Genomic DNA, 23,741 nt, shown 5'->3' on the forward strand with positions numbered 1-23,741 from the left:
GTGTTCTTCATTCTCCTTTGCTCCAGGTGGGTTGTGACCAATTGATGCATCTTAGATGGCTGCTTGCTAGCTTTTAAGACCCCAGATGCCACTCACCAAAGTGGGATGCAGAACATTTTCTTAATAAACTTGTTACGCCAATTGACCTAGTTGTCCCCCTGAAACCATGGTCCCCAGACCCCTGCCCCTGATACTCTGTCCCTTGAAATTTCTGGTTGTATTCAGGAAACTTCTTAGCTTTGGTTTAGTCCAGTTGTGCTGACTTCCTCTGTAGGGGTGCTGTCCTTCCCTTCACCTGATTCTTATCTACTAATCTAGTTAGTGAATACCCTCTCCCTCCCTCCTCACCCTCGTAACCATCAAAGAATGTTTTCTTCTGTGTTTAAACCTTTTCTTGAGTTCTTATAATAGTACTCTTATACAGTATTTGTCCTTTTGAGACTGTGTGTATAAACTTTTGAATGAGAAACTAAATGCACTGTAAACTTGCACCTAAAGCACAATAAAATTACAAAAAAATTTTTTTTTTTTTTAACATTTGATTTATACTGTATACCTTAACCACTAAGTAATGTGTGAACTATAGACTGGATCTTTGCCTGTAGTTGTAAAAATAGTCACACATTCTTATTTGTGATATACCTGAACCTTGAAATGCAATCACTGGGCATTTGACTGTTAAGATAGGTTACCAGGTCCAACAGAACAATTAAGTCCAGGACATCAGGACTTTTAAGGTAAAAAGGGGACTATGCTTATATTCTCAACATAAATGAAGACTCCAAGTACAACGTGTTTTTGGACCACCTCTTAGCAAGTGCTGCCTTGTGGAATAAATCTCGAAGAAAGTGATCTTACTTTGTGTATGAATTCTAGGTACTTAGCACATATAAAGCAGGCATTCTACAAATACTGATTGAGCAGAAAATCTGTCCTTTTCAGCTGTAAGAACTCTAGAGAGTAAACAAGAATTGACTTACAAAGGTATTTAATATTTCTAAAAAAGAATGATTGCCAATATAAAGTAATTCAAACTTTTAAAATAATGAAAATATTTATTCAAATCTAACTGTAGCACAGTATCAGGTTGAGTTAAATAAACATTAACTGTCTGAGATTTAGTTCCTTAGGAATAGACCACTGCAACATCATCAAAGTTTCTTACAACACAAATTTCTGCAGTAAGGTTCAGCAAGTAAGAAGACCTGATTTCCACATTGAGTTGTGAGACAGTAGGGTGAATTTATTTTTTTAAAGGCCAAGTACAAAAAAAAAAAAGGTTCAGGAAGACGACTCTTTAACAATATATACACCTGTAGGGGGAAGAAAACCCCACAACTATTATACTGACATTTAATCAAACAGAAAGCACTTAAGAGAACATACTTTAATATTCAGGCACAATTGGTTGCGTACTAATTATAATTTTTGCTCTCATTTAAGGGCTTAAACCGATTCTTCAACTTGACTGATGTGTGTGAGTCTAAGATAGAGAAGGCACCTCTTTCATTCCCCTCAAGGATCGTTTTAGAGTAACTCTTTGTAACACTTTTATGGGGCAGACAGACAATACACTATATCTAAGTACAGATACAATTATTTAACACAGCCAATTTTAGGACAAACTAAATTAAAATATAAAACTATGATTTCTTTTTTTTACATCTTATGATGGTCGTGGCTTTCTAAAAGGGTATCAGGAGATAATCCTTCACACAAACTTTAACACAGAATACAAGATTTAAATTAAATGTGCATTGGTCACTATTATGTATGTAAAGAGTTCTATGAATTAGTGCAATTCTTTAAATCCCCAGTATTTAGGAGAAAAGTATATACATACTAAGAAACCTCACCACTACACAACCACACTTTTTATGGCTCAATAGTCCAACCAGTTAAAAGTTCTGCAAACGATCATAGAAATTATAAAAAAAAGCTCAAAACACTCAATAAATGGTTTACAAAACTCTCTCTTTAAAACAAAGAGACCAGAATGATCAGAAGAAATAGTTAAAGAGCAATTTTCAAGAATACAATCTTTACTGCGATTATAGGGGATGGTAAAGTACTCACTCTAAAACAAAACCATCAAACTGCTGATTTCTGATTAGATACTTTACTACTAGTTGAGGTGGTTACCAGTTCTATTTAGTGGCTATGTTTTTAAATGTCTTGCTGGACAATTACTGAAGGCAACTTATAAAGAAAAGCATTGTTTTCCCCAAAAGAGAAGTGAGAAACTATTCCAGATGAGTAAAGCCTCAGAATTGGGGATCATTTAAGAAGTCAAAAAACACAGTGTAAGAACATTAGGTTGACTTAACCTCTATTTCAACAAGATGTACACAATATTTACAATATGCAATTTCAAAGCTACAGTTTTGCAGATTGGCTTTACTTACATTTCTGCAAATGTTTTTTTCCAAAATAGAAATATTACAGGTAAGTCTATTTACAAACTAGGTAGCTGCTTCAGAAACAGCATGATTTAAAGTGAAATTTCAGTACAATGAAAGTGCAGGTCATGCTTTCAGATTCTGTCAATATCCCATTCCCCACACTCATAGTTTAAGGGATACCACTTTTAAACAGCTACTGTTCATATATGTTCAGAATGTTTATTCATCATAATGCAATGATAACAAAAATTTGTCCACATCCATTCCAGCTGGAAATGAACTGGGTAGCTTCTTTTTCTGTCAAAAAAAGAAAAAGAAAGAAAAAATAAACTTAATATATTGAACTCAATGCCAAAAGGCTTTCTTATTAAGTCACTCAGAACCTTGTATCAGGTTCTTCCATATACTACTAAACTGCCAAAATTTTTAGTCCATTAGAGTTTTAGCTCTGCAGAGAAGCAGAAATAAGTTTTATAAATCCAAGGTTAATTGACTATACTTCAACGATACTTTGACATTTGTCATATTTTACTTGGCAACTGCATGCAACAGTGGTTTCTCAATCTTTCATACCTTATGTTATTCTTGCTAAAAAAAAAAAAGAAACCCAACTTGGGTCCTACCATAACATAAAGGCGGCTTTTCCCAAATGTTATGGATAGAATTGTGTCCCCCCAAAATGTGTTATAAATCCTCACCCCAATACCTGGGGTTAGAGTCCCGTTTCAGAATGAGTTTTTCTTTGTTGTGTTAATGAGGCAGTGTTAGTGTAGGATGTATATTAAATCAACATCTTTCAAGATATCAAAGAATGGAATACGCAAGCATGCAAGCACAAGCAGAAAGGACAATACATGCCACCTGACTGGTAAGGAATTTAGGAATACAAGCTGAAAAGAGACAAGAACCTTCCCGCAGAGTAAACAGATTAAGAGAGCCTTCCCCTAGAGCTGGCGCCCAAAGTTCGGACTCCTAGGCCCCTAAACTCTGAGAAAATAAACTTCTGTTCATTAAAGCCAACCACTTGTGGTATTTTTGTTACAGCAGCACTAGGTAACTAACACACCAAGGAAGATATTTATAAATAAATGCCTTAACCATTGTTTTGATACTGTTGTGTTTCTTCCAAACAACTTCTGAGGGCCCCACTGGCTAAGAAACACTGCTCTAGAATGTATCTGGTTAATCAAAGTAGTCTTGACTATAATGTTGAGTTAGGTAGCTGTGGCAAAAAATGCTAAGCTAATCTGGTTATTAACGGAAGGACAAAGATGGGATTCCACAATAAAAACTTTCAAACTTGCCTTAATTTTCTTCTTTTTCATTGGTATTGATGAATTTCCAAGATTTTTATTAGAAGTACGGGAGTTCCGCTCACGCTCATCTAACTCCTCAATTTTCCGCTTTTTTGTGGTGCTCCTCGAAGATCTAAATTGCTGTGTATTATCTTTTAGAGGAGTTGATGAAGTAGTCCTAGAGATAGCTGCTCTAGAGAGAATCATTAACGTATGGGCAGCCATGCTCACACTGTTTTCACTCCCTGTTTCACTGGCAGGGCTGCAAGCAGGCAAGTCTGGGGTGACAGGAGGGACCATGACTTTGGGTGTGCTACTGTCTTCACCAAAACGCCTACTAGAAGGGACCTTGATACCATCTGTAGGTTCTTCTTTATGTTTTTCCCCTGCCCCTGAGCCAGGTGTCCGGGGTACAGGTAACTCACCACTATCAGCAAGCCTATTAACTGGGCTATGCCACTGAACATCTTGTAACATTTCTGTGGTATGTTTGGTTAGTGGGTTAATCAAACAACTGGAAGATTTAGTTTGTTCTTGTTTTATATCCTTCCCAGCTGCTCCTACGGAAACGACATTTTTACTGTTTGAGGATGTGCTTTGCTTTTTGGTCAGTTCTTGCAATGAAGCTACAGTTTTCTCATTCCGTAAATTCCCATTTTGCTGCCCATTAGACAGTTTCGTAGTTTCTGGATTTTTCTGCTTTTCCATATCCCTGCACAGTTCATTCTCCTTATTAGCTGTTGCTTTATGGAAAGATTCAATTACAATTTCTGTTGGTAAAACTTTCTTTTCTGGCTGAGTTTCTCTTATGGTGGTATGCTGGCTAATGGTGGTTTCTGATTTAGATAAAATCTTAGGCACAGGAGGTTTTTCTCTTTCTTTTTTGACAGCATTATTAGGAGATTTTAAGGGGGAGGACACACTGGGAGAGTCCAGATTAGGAAAAGAAATTTCATTCTTTTCTTTGTTTTGGGACACCACCTTATGGTTTGGTCCTTGTGTATTTGACACAGGAGAAGCAGTGTTATCAAAACACAGCACCCGCCTGTGGCTTTCAAACGGTTTGCTCGTTGGAACCATACTCTCTCCTGAGAAGGAAACTGTGATTTCGTCCAATTTTCTTCCAAGATCTGTGCCTGTATTCTTGTCAGAAATTTCAGTTCTACCAAAAACAAAACAAAAAACAATTACTTGTAACAGTATTAAGAATCTTTTGTTTTGAATCCAAGCATTCAAATAATCTGATTAGGAACTACTTTTATGCTCACCTTTGTGTATGAAATCCAACTGACTGATTTGAAGAATCCACCAAATTATTTACCTGTTTTCCTGAAATTATAAGTGAATTAATTAGAAAAGAAAATACTCTTGAGAATTAGAATATACTCCTCTGTAAGAGGCTGGAATAGACCACAGTATCACATATCATGAGAAAAAAATTTAAATGATAGCTAACATACAAATGAAATATTTAACATACTGGCTTTTACAGAGTAGCTTTGTAGGAAGTAAAACTATCCCTTTTTGCAGATGACATAATCCTATAAACAGAAAACTCCAAAGAAGCCATAAGAAAGCTATTAGAACTAATAAGTGAGTTCAGCAAGGTGGTAGAGCACAAAGTCAATATGCAAAAATCAGCCGGGTTTCTATGCCTCAGCAATTAGCAAGTGGAAAAGGAAATTAAGGAAACATTACCATTTACAATAGCATCTAAAAGAATAAAGTACCTAGGAATAAATTTAATCAGGAAGGTGAAAGACTTGTACACAGAAAACTATAAAACATTACTAAAAGAAATTAAAGATCTAAATAAATGTTAAGGACATTCCGTGTTTGTGGATTGGAAGGCTTAGAACAGATTAAGATGTCAACATTACCCAAAGTAATCTATAAATTCAATGCCACCTCATCCAAATTCCAACAGCCTTCCTCATAGAAATACAAAAGCCAATCCTCAAATTTATATGGAAGGGCAAAGGACCCCGAATAGCTAAAGCAATCCTGAAGAAGAATTAAGTAGGCAGTCTAACACTTCTGATTTCAAAACATACTAAAAAGCCATAGTAATTAAAATAGCCTGATACTGGTATAATAACAGACATATGGACCAAAGAAATAGAACTGAGAGTCCAGAAATAAATCCATGCATCAATGGTCAACTGATTTTCAACGAAGATGCTAAGTCCATTCAATGTGGAAGGAAGAAAGAAGTCTCTTCAATAAATGTTGCTGAGAAGACTGATTTCCATACACAGACGAATAAATCAGTATCCAAGCCTCACAATGCCTTAGTTATCTAATGCTGCTATGACAGAAATACCATAGGTGGATGGCTTTAACAAAGATAAATTATACTCTCAGAGTCTAGGAGGCTAAAGTCCAAATTCGGGGTGCCAGCTCCAAGGGAAGCTTTATCTCTCTGTTGGCTCTGGGGGAAGGTCCTTGTCATCAATCTTCCCCTGGTCTAGGAGCTTCTCAGCACAGGTACCACAGGTCCAAAGGATGTATTATGCTCCCGGTGCTTCTTTCTTGGTGGTATGAGGTCCCCATGTATCTCTGCTCAATTCTCTTTTTTAAATCTCAAAAGAGACTGGCTTAAGACACAACCTAATCTTGTAGAACTCATCAATATAACTGCTGCTAATCCATCTTATTACATCATAGTGATAGAGTTCACAACACATAGGAAAATCACATCAGATTACAAATTGGTACACAATCGTACAATACTGGGAATCATGGCCTAGCCAAGTTGACACACATTTTTGGGAGACACAATTCAATTCATAACACACACCATACACAAAAACCAATTCAAAATGGATCAAGGACCTAAATGTGAAAACTAAAACTATAAAATTCTTAGAAGAAAATGTAGGGGTGTGGTTGTAGAGCCTAGTTATTAACAATGGGTTATCAGCTATGACAACAAAAGCACAAGAGGCAAAACATAAAATAGATAAATGAGATCTCCTAAAAATTAAATACTTCTGTTTATTAATGGACTTTATCAAAAAAGTGAAAAGACAACCTACAGACTTGGAGAAATTTTTCAGGAATCATGTATCTGATAAGGGTCTAATATCCAAAATATATAAAAAACTCTACAACTTAACAACAAAAAGACAAACAACCTAATAAAAAATTGGGCAAAGGACTAGAACAGACATTTCACCAAAGAGGACATTTAAATGCCCAACAAGCACATGAAAAGATACTCAATGTCATTAGCCATTAGAGGGATGAAAATCAAAACTACAACGAGATACCACTTCACCCATATCAGAAAGGCAATGATCAAAAAACAGGAAAAGAACAGATGTTGGCAAGGTTGTGGAGAAACTGGAACTCTCAACCATTGCTTGTGGGAATGTAAAATGATATAGCCATTGTAGAAAACAGTTTGGCAGTTCCTCAAAAAGTTGAACATACAACTATTATATGATCCAACAATCCTAATCCTAGGTATGTACCCAGAAAAAGTGAAGGCTGGAATGTAAACAGAAACCTGCACACCAACATTCACTGCAGCACTTTTCACAATAGCCAAAAGGTGGAAACAACCTAAATGTCCATCAACAGATGAATGGATAAACAAAATGCGGTATATACACACAATGGAATACTATACAGCCACAAAAAGAAATGAAGTCCTGATGCATTTCACAACATGGATGAACCTTGAAAACATCATGCTGAGAGAAATAAGTCAGTCACAAAGGGACAAATACTACAGCAAATACAAAAACCAAAGATTATTAGTGGTTACCAGAAGGTGCAGGAGCCCTAGTGGCACAGCAGTTAAGAACGACAGCTGCTAACTGAAAGGTAGGCAGTTTGAATCCACCAGCCACTCCCTGGAAACCCTATGGGGCAGTTCTACTCCACCATATACAGTTGCTATGAGACGAAATCGACTCGCCAGCAACAGGTTATCAGAGGGAAGAGGTTCTGCTTAGGGAGCATCGAGTTTATGTTAATAGTATGGAATGATTTGGAAAAGGATAGTGAGAATGGCTGCACAACTTGAAGAAATGTAATCAATGTTACTGAATTGCACATGCAGAAATTGTTCAGATGGTGTATGTTTTGTCATGTATATTTTCACCACAATAAAAAAAGAAGGGGAAAAAAAGCAGCCTTTTAATAGGTCCAACAAGACTATCATCCATCCACATTACTGGAAGAAAAAAAAACCTCAAACGAAACCGACTGCCATCAAGTTGGTTCTGACTCAGAGTGACCCTATGGGACAGAGTAGAACTACTGCCCTATAGGGTTTCCAAGACTGTAACCTTTATGGAAGCAGACTGCCACATCTTTCTCTCCCAAGGAGTGTCTGGTGATTTGAACTGCTGACCTTTCAGTTAGCAGCTGAACACTTAACCACTGTGCCACCAGGGCTCCTCTTTACTGAAAAAGCAAATCTAAACATGAAGCAAATGACTTCCTTCAACTTCAGGCAAATATTATGAATCCAGTCTTTGAATCTATGAAAAACAATGCTCAATACAACAATTAAAGAGACTATTTAGATGCAGATTACTTAATCTGTTACTTAAAGAATGCAATATATAATACCTATTTTAAAAACTTGCCCATTTAACTATCACGTTGGGAGCTTATGTATTCAGAGCACATGCTCTGGAGTATTAGTAATAGCCATATATTAATTTCTATGGACTTCAGGGTTTATGTGGGAATGCAGCAAGAAATGAACCTAAAAATGAAAGCAAAGATGACACTGTGTACTATGCTAAAGCCTTAGATTTTATCTTATAGGTCACAGAGAACCCTCAATAGTTTTACGTAAGGAAAATGCATAAACAGATTTGTGTTTTAGGATGATCACTCTGGTGATAGTGTGGAAGATGGATTAGAGAGGAGAGAAAACTGGAAGCAGAAATTCTAGTTAGATGGCTATGAACATTCCAGGTAAGAGAAGATGAGGGTTTTAGAGGCAACTATGTAAGACTGGGAAACCCTGGTGGTGTAGTGGTTAAGAGCTATGGCTGCTAACGAAAAGGTCAGTAGTTCAAATCCACCAGGCGCTCCTTGGAAACTCTATAGAGCAGTTCTACTCTACCCTACAGGGTCACTATGAGTCGGAACTGACTCGACGGCAATGCGTTTTCTGGTTTGGTACATAAGACTGAGAACTGACAGGATCTGGTGACAGTAATGGACATTCACATGGATATGAAGGGCACAAGAAGAATCACTGTTGAGGGTGACCAAGCAGGGGAGGAGAAGGAATAACAGGGGAAGTCTGTAAGGAGGAAGAGGTGAGACTTAGGTCGATATGTAGAGTTTGAAGGTCTAGAGTTACATAAAATTAGCAAGGGACAGGATCCCTGGTGGTGCAGAGGTTAAGAGTTTGGCTGCTAACCAAAAGGTTGGCAGTTTTAATCCACCTGCTGCTGCTATGGGGCAGTTCTACTCTGTCCTACAGGGTCACTATGAGTTGGAATCGACTGGACGGCAATGGTAGCGAGGGAGAAGCATAATTGTTTAGTGATGGTTGAAAACCACCAGTAGTATCAACTCATAGAAAAGTAAAGTAAGGTAAGAATAGAAAAAGATCAATGCATATGGTAATGTTAGCGGCCATTTGTGACCTTTGTGTAAATAGTTTTAGTGAAAACATGAGAAAAACCAATAATACGGCTAAAAGAGGAATGGGAAGTGAGAGAGGTCAAGGGTAAATGGTTGGCAGGTAGGACAAACATAAGTAAGTTTACAGTTACAGAGTAAAAAAGCCAAAAAAAAAAAAAAAGTTAGAATATATAGCAGTAGACAGAATCTAGAGCACAGGTAGATTACATTAACACAGCAAAGAATGAGACAGAGTTATTTCTCTAAGAAAGAAGGGAACAGGAAAGGATAAATGTGGAAGTACAATAAGTGTGTACTGGATTGGGGTGATACGGGAAAATGGAGTTTACTACTGACAGGCTAAGGGACAAAATCATGTGCTAAGAGAGAGGAGAGTGAAGATTGAATACATTTAACAAGAGTTGTGAAAATCTGGAATAATCTGAAGATGGAATGGAAAGAAAATCAGACAGGGAGGCATTTAAAATGATTGCTAAGTGGCAGTAAGGGTTAGAAATAAATTTTTAAATGATACTTCTAAAGCAACGCTAAGAAGCCCAGGTGTAAAACCAGAGATGGTTAGCTGGATAGATCTATGTCTGGAGAAGAGCAAGTGGGTATGGTAGAAGAGGGTAGGTATGAAGCAGATTAAGATTACTGCCACACCAAGATGTCCTCCAATAGGTGAATGGATAAACAAACTGTAGTACATCCATACAATGGAGTATTATTCAGCAATAAAAAGAAATGCGCTATCTAGCCACAAAAAGACGTGGAGTAAACTTAAATGCATACTGCTAAGTAAAAGAAGCCAGTCCAGAAAAGCTACATACTGCATGATTCCAACTATACGACATTCTGGAAAAGGCAAAACTATAAAAACAGTGAAAAGATCTGTGGTTGGCAAGGGGTTGGTGGGGGGGAAGATGAATAGTAGAACATAGGGCATTTTTAAGACAGTGAAAGTATTCTATATGATACTGTAATGGTAGACACAAAACATTAAGGATTTGTCAAAAGCCTTAGACCTGTACAACCCTAAGAGTAAACCCCAATGTAAACTATGGACTTTAGTTAACAATAATGTATCAATATTAGTTCATCAACTGTAACAAATGTACCATAGGAATGCAGCATGTTAATAGGAGAAATGATGTACAACAGGGAGGGGATATGTGGAACTCTCCCATACACGAGTTTCTATACATACATAGTCTCATTCTAAACTATTTTGTTCCATTGGTCTATCCGTTTTTATTACTACGGCTTTGTAGTATTTTATTATCTGGTAGGGTGAGGTTCCTGTCTTTGCTATTTTGTCTTAGCTAACCATAACTTTTTTGTTCTTCCTTAAAGTTCAGGGAATCAGTTTTTTCCATTCCCCAAAATATTCCAATAGGATTTTAACTGGAATTGCATTAAATTTTCAATTAAACTGGGAAGAACTAAAATCTTTACACTGTTAAAAGTCTTTAAATCTATTAAAAAGATTCTTCTCTTTATTTAGGTCTTTTTATAGTATTTTTATGAGATTTAAAATCTTCTCCATTTCTAACAATTTTGATTAGGTTTCTTCCTTTGTACTTTACCATTTTCACGGTTATTGTAAGTGGTGTCTTATACTCCATTACATTTAATACTGCTTATTGCTGGCATAGAGAAACACAATTTTGGAAAGTTAATCATATTTGGCAGCCCTGCTGAATTTTTACTAGTCCTTATAATTTTTCTATTGATTCCCTGGATTTTTCTGTGTAAAAATCACGTCATTTGCTCTAACAGTTTTATACTTTCTCTTTCAATCTTTACACTCATTTTTTTACTGCATTGTCCAGTACCACATATGTATGGGAACCTGTATACAGCAGAGGTAGAATTTGGTATTAATAGAGAAAGGATGGATTACTTAATAAACAGTTATTGGTGTTGGAAAGGTTGGCTTAGAGGGTGAGAGTATATATCCTTGTTTTGTTCCCAACTTTAAAGGGAACACATTTAAAAGTTCCCCATTATGCATAACATTTACTATAGATATCCTTTAAGAGTCTCTATCATAAATAGGCACTGAACTTTTGTAAATAAAAAAAAAAAAAAAAAAAATTTTTTTTTCCCTGGAGCTTCAAATACGGTTGTTACAAGAAGTCCATGCTGCCAAGCAGGAAGAAATATGAAGAGGTCAATGTGGAGAGGTCAACAGGGCAAGATGACAGACGCACATGTACGTGATCCTGAGGAATCTGTGGGCAACAGGGAGCTGCTGAACGTTTTAGGCAGCGGAGCAACATATTCGAGTTTGTATTTTGGGGAAGAGTCACTCAGCCAGCAGTATATAGGATAAAATGGAAAAACAGAGACTACAGGAAGGGAGACCAGGATAGGACACTACTGTTATAACTTAAATGAAAAATAATGAATAAGTGAACTATGAAAGGAGAAATGTGAATCAAGAGGGACTCCCAGGCTTTTGACATGGCTAAGTAGTTAGATGGCTGGAGCACTGACTAAAATTAGGAACACAGGAAAATAACCTGTAAACTTTCAAGCCCTGCTATTCAAAGTGTGGTCTAGTACCAGCAGCACTGACATTAGCTGGAAGTTTGTTAGAAATGCAGAATCCCAGGCCCTGTGTCAGCCCTATTTATTCAGTTATCTGCATTTTGACAAGATCCTGAGGTAATTCATACACACATTAAAATGTGAGAAGAACTGCTATAAAGTATCATACAAATACATAAGGCATTTACTGAATATTTTAAAGCTGTCAGGAAAAACATGGATTATGCTAATCTTAGGTAACACCAAAGGACAAACCTAGGACTAGAGGGCAAAAAGGAAGAGGATACAACAAAGGAAACAACCTTCTCAGAATCAAGAACTGTCCAGCAACAGAGGTGGCTGCCTTGTGACACCTGTTACTAGAAAACTTTAAGCAAAGGTTGGATTGACCACTGATTAGGAATGATGTGGTTATTCCAAAAGAAAATATTCAGGCACTGCTGCAATCAAATAAATACAGACATAAAGCTGACATTAACCAACTTAAAATGTACCTGTACAAGGCTTGCTTCTTAGTCCCTGAGCTTTCTGGGATTTTGCAGGGACAGGGAATTGAGGGATACTTCTATTGCATACAGGTGCTGCCAAAGGCATATGAAGGACCTAGAAGAGAAAAAGCCATTAATCATATTGTTTGAAAAGCGTCACTGCTCTGTTTTCAGTTATAAATCTTACCTGCCGAGGAGGAGCAGAAAAGGTATTTCCACTCTGTCCAACTACAGATACAGGGATCATTCCCACCATTCCTTGAAGTACCGGCTGGACTGGAGAAGCAATTATGATAGCAGATCCTAAAAAACCAATTCTCAATAAGTAAGATTTACTCTTATAAGCACAAACACCAAAGTAATTACTTTGAAATAAATTCTATAAAATTATAATCCCTCTTCCTTATAATCTACTCTCCTTTTTAAAAAACTGATTTAGGAACAGCATCAAGGCTAAGAAATTAAGAAAGTCAATCTGAAGATAAGGTGGTCGTATTATGGCATTGAGTCATGGTAAGCATCATGAGCAATCGTAAGACTCTACAGCCAGATCATATTGCAAAATTATATCTTGACTCCTCTAGAATGAAGAGTGAAACTGATGGTGAAGGCTGCAAGTCTGAACCTTTACCATAAAATTAAGATCCCAACTGAATGTATACAGCTCAAGATCTTCCACGTATTTGTGATGACTAGCCACTGGCAAGGGGCAGGACTTTGAAAGTACAGCACAGCCACTACTGAAGGTGAGAACCAGGTATCAAATGCATGTGATCCAATACATTAGTGAAAGTCTGCAAGAGCATTTATCATCTTCCCATGGCATGTGTTTCTTGTATATTACTTAAACTTTCTACCTCCCTCATGTTCATAACCCCCTAACCTATTATCTCAATGGAATTGGTCAAAAAAGGACCAAGTGAGTGTACAACCCATCAGAACTATGAGGGGAAAAATCACACTGCCTATGTGGTCCTTAAAATCAACAATATAACCTACGGCTATAATTTAGTTCTGTCCCATAAATGAGCCTTTTCACTAACTACTGTCAGGGTGATCTTCTCACGTTCATATGCACCTAGTTTGGTCTCTCAAGTTAACCACCTATGCTTGTGCTGCTTCCCTTGACTAGAAAGTCCCTTTTACTCCAAATCCTACCTTATTTCTCTAAGCTTCAGCTCAAATCCTACATTCTCTACCTATGCTGACCTCTTTTATCTCATTTTAAACAGTCAAGAAACATAGACGATGTATCATAAGTTGTGTCCTTGAGCAACTTACAATCAAGAATGACCAAAAAGACAGACATATCAATCATCAATCACCAGCTACACATAAAACTGCACATAATAAATGCTACAAGAGCCCCTATGAACAAGAGGTTCTAAAGACAGATCAATTATGGAAAGTGGAAGACAGAGAGAAATTAGAAAGGTTTTTTTGGAGGGAGATACTCAGGTTGTGTCTTGAAAGTCCCTCCAAATAGTTAATTCCTTGAAAATTGAGATTATAACAGCTATCTTTAAAAAATCTCCCACAATACTGGGATCAATAGGTACACAGCTACTTGATGAATTCATCTCTCTCTCTCTCTTTTGATTGCTTATTAGCATGTAGATTGGGAAGTCATTGTGGAAAGAAAAGAGTAAAAGATTAAACCAAAGAAATCCACAGCTTAACAGCAGATTAAAAACAGATATGATGGAATTAGCCAGAGTAAAAAGGATGCCCAATCACAAATTTCAGAATATTTTTTCTCATGTTATCTACCCATGATTTATTACCTCCTAGTCAATAGTTCACACTACAAGAGAAATTAGATCCCATTCCAGAGAAGTGAACTTCAATATGTTCTTAAAGTTACCTTGTGAAAAGTTTGGTGACACAGCCTGGTTGACAGCAAATACACTGTTCGACCTTGGAGGTGTCTGTAACTGAGGTGCTGGAGGTTGAGCAGTAATAGGTGTAGAATTTCCTGGCAACACCACAACATTAGACTGACTTACAGTTGTTCCCAAGGCTGTCGGATCAGTTACACAGGTAGCTATTAGAATATTATTTGAATTGCCAAAAGTTGTGCTTGTAGCTGGCATCAACTGTATGTATCCTCCATCCTTGGAAACGCATGGTGTAACATTTGCTGACGTAATAATGCCCTCCTCACTCTGAGTGTTGTTAACTGTGGAGTCTTCAGGCTTAAGTGCTATGAGACCTTGTTCCAATGAGGCTGAATTTCCTACTCCTTCAGCAGATACGATAGCACCTGCAGTTTCTTCAGGAGATAAGCATTTAACTAATTCTGCATTTTTGGTAGATGATTTAGCAGAAGACAAAATTATAGTTGGCAAGTTTTCTCCACTGATACTAGAAACGGCACTGTTAAGTTCAGTATCTGAGGAAACAAACGAATCATCACTGATGATAATTTTGAGAGAGACGATATTCGATGGGTCTATCTCTGTTGAGTTGTCCCTAGGTTTATCACCAGTATTTTGAAACTCAGGGTTAGAATCTCCCATCGAAGAACACACAGATTCTGAAGGAAGAGGGTGACTATCTTCTATAGGATTACCCTCTGGAGGCATCAAAGCCACTTCCACGCAGTTACTATTTTCACCCAGAGAGAGAAAAATAGTATCTCCATCTTCTTTTATAGAAGATGAAGGCTCCTGTGAATCCAAAGCAACTTTCTCAGGCTTTGATGGCTGAGTTTCATTTTCTGTATGCTTTAACTCAACACACGTTGAATCATTAAGTGGCTGTTTAACTGAAGTTACTGAATCTCTAAGACAAATGTCTACTTGTTGTTCAGATACATTTAAACCTGAATTTTCAACAGAAACAGGCACTAATTTACTTTGAAGCGAAGAATTATCGTGGCAATCTGAAAGTTGTGATACAACTGGTAATACATTATTAATTTCAATTTTATTCTGGTGAATTTCACTAGAATCTGGTGACTTGGAACCTTGAAAATTAGTCTTAAGTCTTACTGTATCATTAGAACTTTCACAAAATTGACTTTTTTTAGATGGCTTTCCAGTTAATGAAGTATTTGGGGATAAAAGTTGTGAACTTTTTCCAGAGAGAATTAAGTTTTCATTGTTAATTTCACCACTGAGTGAAATAAATGAAGTTATTGGTATGTCAGATTGATCAGGTTGTAACTGAGATTCACTTGGCACACTTGGAGACAAAGAATTCTTTTCAACTTCCACAGTCATTTCAGTGTCGGTGGACATCTGACTGGTGTATAACTCAGCACAATGCTGATTACATACAACATCAGAATTTCCTCTTTGGTTAAAGTCATTCAAATTAGGCACAGACTCAAAGGCAATGTCAAGGTTACACTTCTGTTCAACTGGTACAATTGTTTTAAAGGCTTTTTTTGGGATGTTAGAGCATATTTGGGAAAAATGTTCCTGGGCTTCCTGTCTGAGCGCATCATGGTTGTTGCCATTCTTCAAAGTATCTGATGCTTCCTCATTTTGATAGGCTGTACAAAACGGGGGTTGACCAGATTGATCATCTGCAAAATATCAGCATGGTAGAAAGATATGGTGGGTATGCTCAACTTCTGAGGTAGTCATCTTTACTATAAAACCTATTTACTAAGGAAGTAATTAATCTTTGACATACCAGTAAGTGAAATCTGACAAATTCTATTCCCCATTTTCTGAGTATTGAGAAATTTTGAGGTACTTTTCTAATTACTGATGCTTTTTTAAACAAGTGCCAAATTTCGTGAAAAACAGATGACAAAAGGAAGAGTATACAAAAGTTTAAGAATACCTAATATTTACCAATATGTAAAAAAACTGGCTCCAAACACCCAATTTTTTCAGTAACAGTTGACTTTTCAACTTCCACCATTTCTACTGACCTTATTTTATCTACAATATTTTTACAGGTGAAATGGGGTAAAGTACATTTTGCATGATCAAAATGTGATCTCACTGTGTACTGTGTAACATTCAATAAGCATTTACTGAGGACAAATCCTGTGTTTGGTATTGAGATAGAAAGACAAATGACCTAGTCTCTGTCCTTAGAGACATCAGTCTAGTCAGGGAAGCAGATACAGAACAGAAAGTTACAACCAAGCGTGGTAATAACTGTAATAGTACAGGGACAAAGGCACTTCTTTCTGCCAAGGAGACCTGAGAAAGCGTTATAAGAGATATTGCATGAATGATCTTGAAAAATAAACAGAAGTATAATAGATGGTGTGAGAGGAAAGGGCATTTCAAAAACACCATCACAGCAATGATATACTGTCTTACAGCATTTACAGTTTAGGACAAAAGCCATTAACATAAACCAAATGAAAAATATAGGGGGGGGAAAACCAGAAAAATGTATGCCAACTATCACATAATTCTGTTAATGTGACACTGGTAAAGTGATATTCGGTACAGAGCACACTGAATCGCTACTTGGGGAAGAACAGTGGAAATTATGTCTAGGCTGCAAAAAAATCAGGGGAAGCAGTCACTTTTTTAAGTAGGAAGACTTTCTGAGAAGAAAGATTTCAAGTTTCATTTTGCACAGCATGGCGGTTAACTGAAACACAATATTCCAGGCATAATACATATTGAGAAAGACTATAATTCAGTCTAAGGAGAAATGGAGGTCTGGGCTTGGTACAGGTAGAGGACTCAAAGGGGAAGTGCAGCCTGAGATATCAGAAAAGTAATTTGTAGAAAATAAAAAGTGAAAACTGGAAGCCATTAGGCTTTGAAGGAGTGGGAGTGGGACGTGATGACATTTAAAAGTGGGTGAGCAGAAAAGATAATTTTGGCATAGCCTGCAGTAGACAAGATACAGGTGGTACTGCAAAGGCAAGAAGTTTTTCAAAAGTGTGAGAAGCTAGGATAATAGTTATCTTTGAGGAATAGGGATGGAGGAAGCAGTGACTGAAAGGGGTGCGAATAGGGGTTTTTGTGGAGCTAGCAGTGTTCAATTTTTTTACTTGGAAGATGGTTACATGGGTGTTTGCTTTATGGTAATTCAGTGAGTTGTGCACATTTTTATTGTGCATGTCCGTGCATGTGTATTATTTTTCACAATAAAAATAAGTTTTTTTAAAAATTTGGCAAATATTTTAAGAGTCTGTTATTTGTTGTTGTTAGTTGCTGTCAAGTCAATTCAGGTTCATGGTGACTCCATGTATGTCAGAGAAGAACTGTGCTCCGTAGTTATCAAGGCAGTGACTTTTCTGAAGTAGATCTCCAGGCCTGTCTGTCAAGATGCCTCTGGATGGATTCAAATTGTCAACCTTTCAGCTAGTAGTCGAGAATTTAACTGTTTGTGCCACACGGGGACTCTTTTAAGAGTCTAGATGGACTTATTCATTGCCTCCCTTAATTCAATAAGTATTTATACGTGCTAGTTATGTGCTAAGGAGCCCCGGTGGTGCAATGGTTAAGCACTCGGCTGCTAACGGAAAGGCTGGTGGTTTAAACCCATCAGCTGCTCCATGGGAGAAAAGACCTAGAGATCTGCTCCTGTAAAGATTATAGCCTAGGAAATCTTATGGGGCAGTTCTACTCTGTCACACTGGGTCGCCTATTAGTTGGAATCGGCTCGACGGCACCTAACAAACAATTATGAGCTACACTGGTATTTCACAGAAGACAGAAATGAAAGAAAAAAAAAAAAAAAAACAAAACTTAGTACATATAGTAGGAATGACTTAAAACCTCATAAATCTTCAAATTCCAGACTATTGCTACAGTACGTAATGTCTCTTAGACAAATGAGATACATGTACTGTGCAGTCACTTACTAGGCTGAATGACTGATATCCCCACATACCAACCTTACACATTAGGGATTAAAATTTGTGCCTAAATAAAATTAGGCTAAATTTTGTTCAACTGGTCAACACTATTAATATATTGTGCATGTCAAAAATCTACTGCATCAAGAAGGAATGAGTAATAAAATTTTACCTTTCATTTTAAATACTAATGATTAGGGAGTATTTTTTTCAACTAAAGAATAAACTAGAAATATAAAAATAACCTACGCAGTAATTTGAACAGTTTTCAAATTAAATATATTTTCTGCCTTGAAATTTGAGAAAAAGATTAAGATTTGGATTGAGGATATTAACAAAACCAAATTCTTACCAGATGCTTCTGTTTCAAAGGGACTTTTAACTGCCAGATTAGTTTCATCTGCTAAAACTATACCGGGATTGGTTTCCATGTGCTGACCGGAAATGCCATGTGGTATATTTTTATTATTCTTTGTTTTACCTGCTAAAAAGGGAACACGGAAACAGTTGATTAAATAATCAAAATAAAAACACGCATCAAGATTGCTTGACAGTGGTCAAGTAATGTTAAACTTTGGTTTTGCTTACAGTCTTTCAGATGTTTTTAACATTATCGACTGTATATCACTTACCAGTACAAAAATTTTCCATCAGACCAGTAACTCTTAAACTTTAGCGTTTATGAGAATCACCTGGAGGGTCTGAGAATTTGCATTTTTAACAAGTTCCCAGGTAATGCTGATACTGCTGGTGTGGGGACTACATTTTGAGAACTACTGTACTAGACCACAAGATTGAGGGCAATGACTGGGTTTTGTACTCCTTTTGTACAACAGTGTTTAGTATAATGTGTATACAGTAGTAGGCCTCAATACACTCCTGTTGACTGGCAAAATCACTCATAGAAACAAAAAACAAAACCATTCTCCATGTATAGCTAAAGTTTCTTAAGTATAAACAAAACAAAAAACACCCTTTCACATATATCCATACAATATTTGGTATAATGGAAACAGGAATCTTTTTTTTTTTAGATGCTCTGGGGAATGTTGCTTCACTTAGTTTAAGCTACCATGAATTTGGAGAAACTTTTCTTCCACCTTCCTCAAAAGAAATGTCTACTTACCGTAGTCAAAGAGATCAAACAGTGCCTGAAATGCTGGGTCTGATTCTGTCTGTTCCAATATATCTTGTATAGCTTCTTCAGACATGTGGATTTCACTCTGCAAAAAATATGAGCTGAGGGCATAATCTTAATAGAAACAACATAGTCTAACGCCAGCAAAAAAATGAGTGGACGCTTGGTGTTCTTAACTTTTTAGGAAGAAGTACTCCCCTCTAAGAAAAAAAAATTCTAATTATAACAATATGCTCACTTAAAAGAAATTCAAGCAACATCACCAAAAAGTAAAAAGTGAATGTTCCCTAATTATACTTACTAGATCTAGTTAATCACTTTGGTGAATATATTCCTAAACATAAAATTGAAATGACTATAGAAACTATATATGTATGCATATTAATATAAATAAAATCATACCATAATGTCCTGTGGAGCCCTAGCAGCATAGCGAGTAAGAGCTCAGGCAGCTAACCAAAAGGCTGACAGTTAGAATCCACCAGCTGCTCCGTGGAAACCCTATGGGGCAGTTCTACTCTGTCCTAAAGGGTCGCTATGAGTTAGAATCGACTTGACGGCACACAATAACAACAATATAATGTCCTGTAATGTCTGTTTTCTTCATAAGCATTTATTGTAGACTGCTTTCCAAGTCTTTGAATAGAAATCTATCTCATCCCTTTTATGTTTGTTTTAGTCTCTTTCATATTAAATGCTTTCTTCAAATGTTTGACAATCCTTGCTTGTCTGTTCAGATTTAAAAGCGGCTTTCTAACAGCTACCTGAAAGCTCTGCGCCAGTGTGGGGAACTTGGCAACTACAATTAAAGCTGTAGAACAATACTGCAGAACCATCTGTATCTTCAGTTCTTTCTCCTGAGCTAGCTGAATTTCTTGCTGGGGGAGTTTACGACTGACGTTTCAGGGTGAGGGAGTTAGAAGGGGAGAAGATACGGAATTTAACTACTTCCTAAATAGATTTATCATGTTTGTAGCTCCACATTTACATTTACTTTAAGAAATACTGGTACTACATTTCTTGAGCCTTTTCAGATTTCTGTTATAAACTGCTTTGTCTCTGAACTTTGTCTTATTGGCTTAGAATACTGGGTGTGCTATGTCAGTTACTACATGTCCACTTTGACTTCCAAAATATTTTTACTGTTCTGTCCTCTTCTCTTCTTTGTCCTGGTGGGCTTGCGTTTTCAAAAATTCCATCTTTTTAGTGGTAGGGTGCAAAGCTAAATGTTTAATCCCCTACCTCTGTAAAGAGAAGAAACTCCTTTTTATTAGATTTTTTTTTTTTGCATGGTTATGCCATAAATTAGCCAATCCCCACAGGTGGACAACTGAATTTTTCCTAGTTTTTAGTTATGGCAAATAATATGAAAATGAAAATATCCCAGCAAATGTTCATTTCTTGGAATAAATTCCTATCAGTGGAATCACTAGGTCAAAGGATATACGTTTAAAATTTTAGGAACTATTGCCAAATAGCCTTCCAGAAAGATTGTGTAAGAATGCCTATTCTGGTATGTGTAAGAATGTACATACTCTCACCAATAATGGATAATCTCAATTTTTAAGCATTAATAGTCTAATAAAAAATAATGTTTTAATTTGTATTTTAAAATTATTATTGAGTATATTTCCATGTTTACTCGATATCTGAACTTCTTTTCTGAATTGCTGGTTTGAGGACAAGTTATTCTTGAAGAACTTTTATGATTTTTTGGAGATTAGCATGATTTAAGTGAAATGACACTGAACATGCTTTGAAATAACTTATTCGAAGCTGGTGGGCAACAATGGAGTAAAGAATGTCCCCTACCCATGTACAGTCAGTAGAGGTGCTGGAGATGTTTCTCATTTACAAGCTATGAGGTGAAAAAGAGTAACAACTTGCTTCCTTTTAAAGTCACTGCAAACAGATTAGACCGACACTTCTCAAACTACAGTATGTTTGATTCGCAGTGACAGTCTATAGCAGTATGCCAGAAGGTGTGCAAAGCCACTGGATAAGCATGGTGTCTTTCCTAGCTGTATTAATTTTACACGAAGATTTAAGGGATTATTTTTTTCTTGAGAAAACAAAAAAAGGAATATTCATTATACGATGAACAGCAAAATCTGTATGATTTTTTTCAGCTAAATATAACACTTCAAAGCAGTTTCAGTACACTATAGCTAGGGGAATTTATTTATTCTTCTTTAATAGAGATTTAAAATTCTCAATTTCAGTTATATACATATTATTCTGTAATGCTGCATTCAATTTTGGTGAGGAACACATTTGAATCTCTTGGGATAGAAAATTCATGTGGAAGCAGGAGGTAAAACAGAACTCTGATGAAGTGACAAAAACGGATTCTTTATGAAAATGACCATAGAGTGAAGAGAAAAACTTGTCTGAAATTTGAAGAGCCAGTTAACTTTATGAAGATATACAGAGGAAATTTCTAATCCTCAATGAAATGCGATTTAGGAAAAAGCCAGGAATTTGAACAAAGATTTCAATATAGATGAACTTGAAAATTTACAATAATGGGACAACAAGGCAATGTTAATCAAGGTATAAAATGGTGCACACCTCTTATGAAAGCCATTAGTAGAGAAAAAAACACATTTTTCAGTAAATCATTTTATTCTAAAATTTGAAAATTGGAAAAGTTCTTTGACATATGTTTCAAAATTCATGTTCAAATAAACTTTGTAAATATTTTTCTTTAATCGAGCTATAGTTTATATACCATAAAATGCACAGATGTTTACTTAAGCTCACAGTTCAATAAGTTTTGGCAATTGTAAAGATTGTGTAACCACCACCCTCATGACAAATGTTGAGCACCTTTTCATATGCTTATTCTCCATTACTATATCTTCTATTGTCTATTCCAGTCTTTCACCCATTTTTAAGTGGGAACTTTGTCCTTTTTTTATTGATTTGTAGGTCATTACATATCTTGGATGCAAGTTTTTTGCCAGATGTATTATTAATATTTTTTTCCAGCCTGTGGTTTGTCTTTTCATTTCCTTTAACCATGCTTTCAACAAGCAGGAATGTTAAATTTTGATGAAGTCCAATTTATCAATTTTTTAGTTAGTGATTTGTGTATGTTATCTAAGAAATCTTGGACTACTTCAAGGTCACAAACACTTGTAAATGTTTTAAAACTTCCTACTTCACATATGTGTACAAAATAGCTGTTTACATCTTAGTGAAGCTTGCTTATAGTATTCATTTGGGAATTATATCTTGCTATTCTTCTAAAAATTTTTATTTAAATCTGAATTTTTAACTTTTCACAAATATACAATGTAATGAACAACAGAGAGCAGAAGGTTGTATCTTACAATTTTTACAATGCTTCACAGTATCTAATATAGAGTACCTTGACCATGGTAACCACCTGATACATTAGTGGAAAAAATATAAGGAAGGACTATAAGATTATAAAAACTTAGAACACAGGATATGTATTTGTTGAACTTTAACACAGGAGAGGCTTCATAAAGAAGTTCTGGTAGATAATTTCAAGGTAGCTTTAAAAAGGTTGTCATTTTTTGTTAAATTTATTAACTTCTTCCATGAGAAAATGTGTCAAAGAGTTAAAAAAAGAAAAAATATTCTGAACAAACTATAATAAGGAAAAAAAAATTTAAATGGTTTTACCCAGAATTCATCATCTGAAAGAAAACTTGCTATGAAAATTCACATGGTGGGGTGCCAAAAAAAAAAAAAAAAAAGTTTTCATTGTCCAAGGGTCTCAATAAAAGGATGTAGTATGCCAGTCACAATCTTGGCTGCTCTTCAAAAAGAATATCTGCACTATTTGCACATAAACAAATCTCAAAACATATACTGTTAAATTTCCTCCTTTACTCTATTTCACCTTCACCACAACTGTATAAGCAACAGTGACTACAGCTCCTGTATCCCTTCTCTTAACAGTAAATCTCACACAGACAAGTCTTCATTCAGCTAGTAACCTTTCCTTTTTAAAGTGCCTTGTTCATTTCACTTGGCAAAATATTATTTGAATTTGTTATGTATCTGTGACATATTATTTTATTATTTCTTTATATTACTATAAAGTTTATAGCGGTAGAGAATAAATGTAATTTGTATCTACACTGTCAGTATTGCTGCTTACTGCACATAAATATACTAACGAATTACTTAAATTTTGAGCACTCAGAAGTCCATGTTGTGCTGCTGTATGGGTTTAGAAGAGTGTTTTACTGATATCTGGAAAAGCTGATCAACTAGACAGGTTAGGAATATCTTATTATTTTTCTCATTTAAATAATGCAATATAGGTTGTATCTGAAAATTTACTACCCAGCAAGTTTTTCTCAGGAATAAATTATATTTGGATATTGAAGGAAGGAAACCTCTATCTTAAATGACTTAAATTAATATTTTAAATCATTTTAGATATCTAATGTGTTGGCAATCACTTTAAAAAGAAAAATACCATCAGTTTTAACTATATGT

The 23,741-nt window shown here is 36.0% G+C and overlaps 1 protein-coding gene across 4 annotated transcripts in view; it reads right to left on the bottom strand.

Annotated features, from left to right (window-relative positions):
* Window positions 1–435: 435 nt before the first annotated feature.
* Window positions 436–23,741, bottom strand: part of LOC101340476 (protein NPAT) — a 57,744-nt gene continuing 34,438 nt past the window's right edge. The window contains exons 11-18 of one of the 4 annotated variants that reach the window (XM_023736953.1): window positions 19,251–19,347; window positions 18,477–18,608; window positions 14,204–15,871; window positions 12,527–12,642; window positions 12,346–12,454; window positions 4,966–5,026; window positions 3,707–4,859; window positions 436–2,699 (exon numbers count right to left, since the gene is read on the bottom strand). In XM_023736953.1, coding sequence (XP_023592721.1) covers window positions 2,622–2,699; window positions 3,707–4,859; window positions 4,966–5,026; window positions 12,346–12,454; window positions 12,527–12,642; window positions 14,204–15,871; window positions 18,477–18,608; window positions 19,251–19,347 — 3,414 coding nt within the window. In that variant the 3' untranslated portion in view covers window positions 436–2,621. Of the gene's footprint in view, window positions 2,700–2,803; window positions 4,860–4,965; window positions 5,027–12,345; window positions 12,455–12,526; window positions 12,643–14,203; window positions 15,872–18,476; window positions 18,609–19,250; window positions 19,348–23,741 lie in introns of those variants that run through there. The other 3 variants (XM_004382476.2, XM_023736952.1, XM_023736951.1) reach the window with 3 other exon arrangements.

This window comes from Trichechus manatus, unplaced genomic scaffold (genome assembly GCF_000243295.1).
Source record: "Trichechus manatus latirostris isolate Lorelei unplaced genomic scaffold, TriManLat1.0 scaffold00094, whole genome shotgun sequence".
Taxonomy (NCBI): domain Eukaryota; kingdom Metazoa; phylum Chordata; class Mammalia; order Sirenia; family Trichechidae; genus Trichechus; species Trichechus manatus.